Source organism: Calidris pugnax, unplaced genomic scaffold, assembly GCF_001431845.1.
Source record: "Calidris pugnax isolate Ruff unplaced genomic scaffold, ASM143184v1 scaffold255, whole genome shotgun sequence".
Lineage (NCBI taxonomy): Eukaryota > Metazoa > Chordata > Aves > Charadriiformes > Scolopacidae > Calidris > Calidris pugnax.
In genome coordinates, this window is record NW_015091101.1 from 327603 (window position 1) to 328599 (window position 997).

The following is a 997-nucleotide window of genomic DNA, read 5'->3' on the forward strand; positions in this document are numbered from 1 at the left end:
TGGCTGATGCGGTGGTTGCCATCTCACTCTGGTTCTTGGCCCCCCCAGGGACAAAACCCCTTCGACCTGGAGTTCGACCAGTCCAACCACCTGGAGCCCGTCTTCAACTTCGAGTGTCCGCCCCGTCCCGGTGAGCTGGGGGTGTTGCTGGGGGTACCTTCTTCCCAAGGGGGGCTCCTCCCATCCCCACCCCCGGGATGGCAGCCTTTTGCGCTCCCCCAAAGGCTCAGGGGGGGCTGCCCCCGGGGGTGGCGATGCTGGGGGGAGCGTTGGGCAGAGGGGGGTGACTGACCCCGGGGGCTTTGCTTGGGCACAGACATGCCTTCAAGCCAACCCATCGATATCCCTGACGCCAAGAAAAGGAACAAGAAGAAGAAGCGCTGCAGAGCCACCGACAGCTTCTCCGGCAGGTTCGAAGGTGAGCTGGGGGGCTGCCCAAAGGTTTCCCCTCCCCCCCCCCCAACCTCGGTGTCCCCAAGGCTTGGGGACAGCCCAGGGGGAGGGCCAGCTGCAGCTCAGGCCGCCTCTCCCCTGCCAGATGTTTACCAGCTGCAGGAGGAGGTGCTGGGAGAAGGGGCCCACGCCAGAGTCCAGTCCTGCGTGAACCTCATCACCAACAAGGAGTACGCAGTGAAGGTGAAGCTCAGGGCTGCAGACCCCGCTCCCCCCATCCCCTGCCTCAGTTTCCCTTTCTGCCCCTCCGCGTTTCGGGCTCTCCCAGCTCCCGTGATAGCTCCGTGGGCACAGGGTGATGGTTTCGTGGGCTGGAGGGGGAAGGAAAGGGGCAGGAGCGTGGCAGGATGGGGCCGTGCGGGTGGCACGCTGTCCTCTGCCACCGCCCAGCTGTGGGGACCTCGGTCAAGCCCCTTAGCCACGCTCCTCTCCCTGCAAATTAGGGCAGTCGGGAGATTAAATTAACGCTTGTGACGCGTCTGGGGACTCCGGGCAAGGGGGGGTGTGGGGTGGGAGGGCTCCGTGCCCCTGTGAGCATGTGGGG

The 997-nt window shown here is 65.3% G+C and overlaps 1 protein-coding gene across 1 annotated transcript in view; it reads left to right on the forward strand.

Moving 5' to 3' along the window:
• The window catches only part of MKNK2 (MAP kinase interacting serine/threonine kinase 2), a 9985-nt gene that overhangs the window by 885 nt on the left and 8103 nt on the right, over positions 1-997 (forward strand). Inside the window, exon 3 of the mRNA XM_014957955.1 lies at positions 539-636. Within this exon, the coding sequence (XP_014813441.1) occupies positions 539-636 (98 nt within the window). The remainder of the gene's footprint in view (positions 1-538; positions 637-997) is intronic.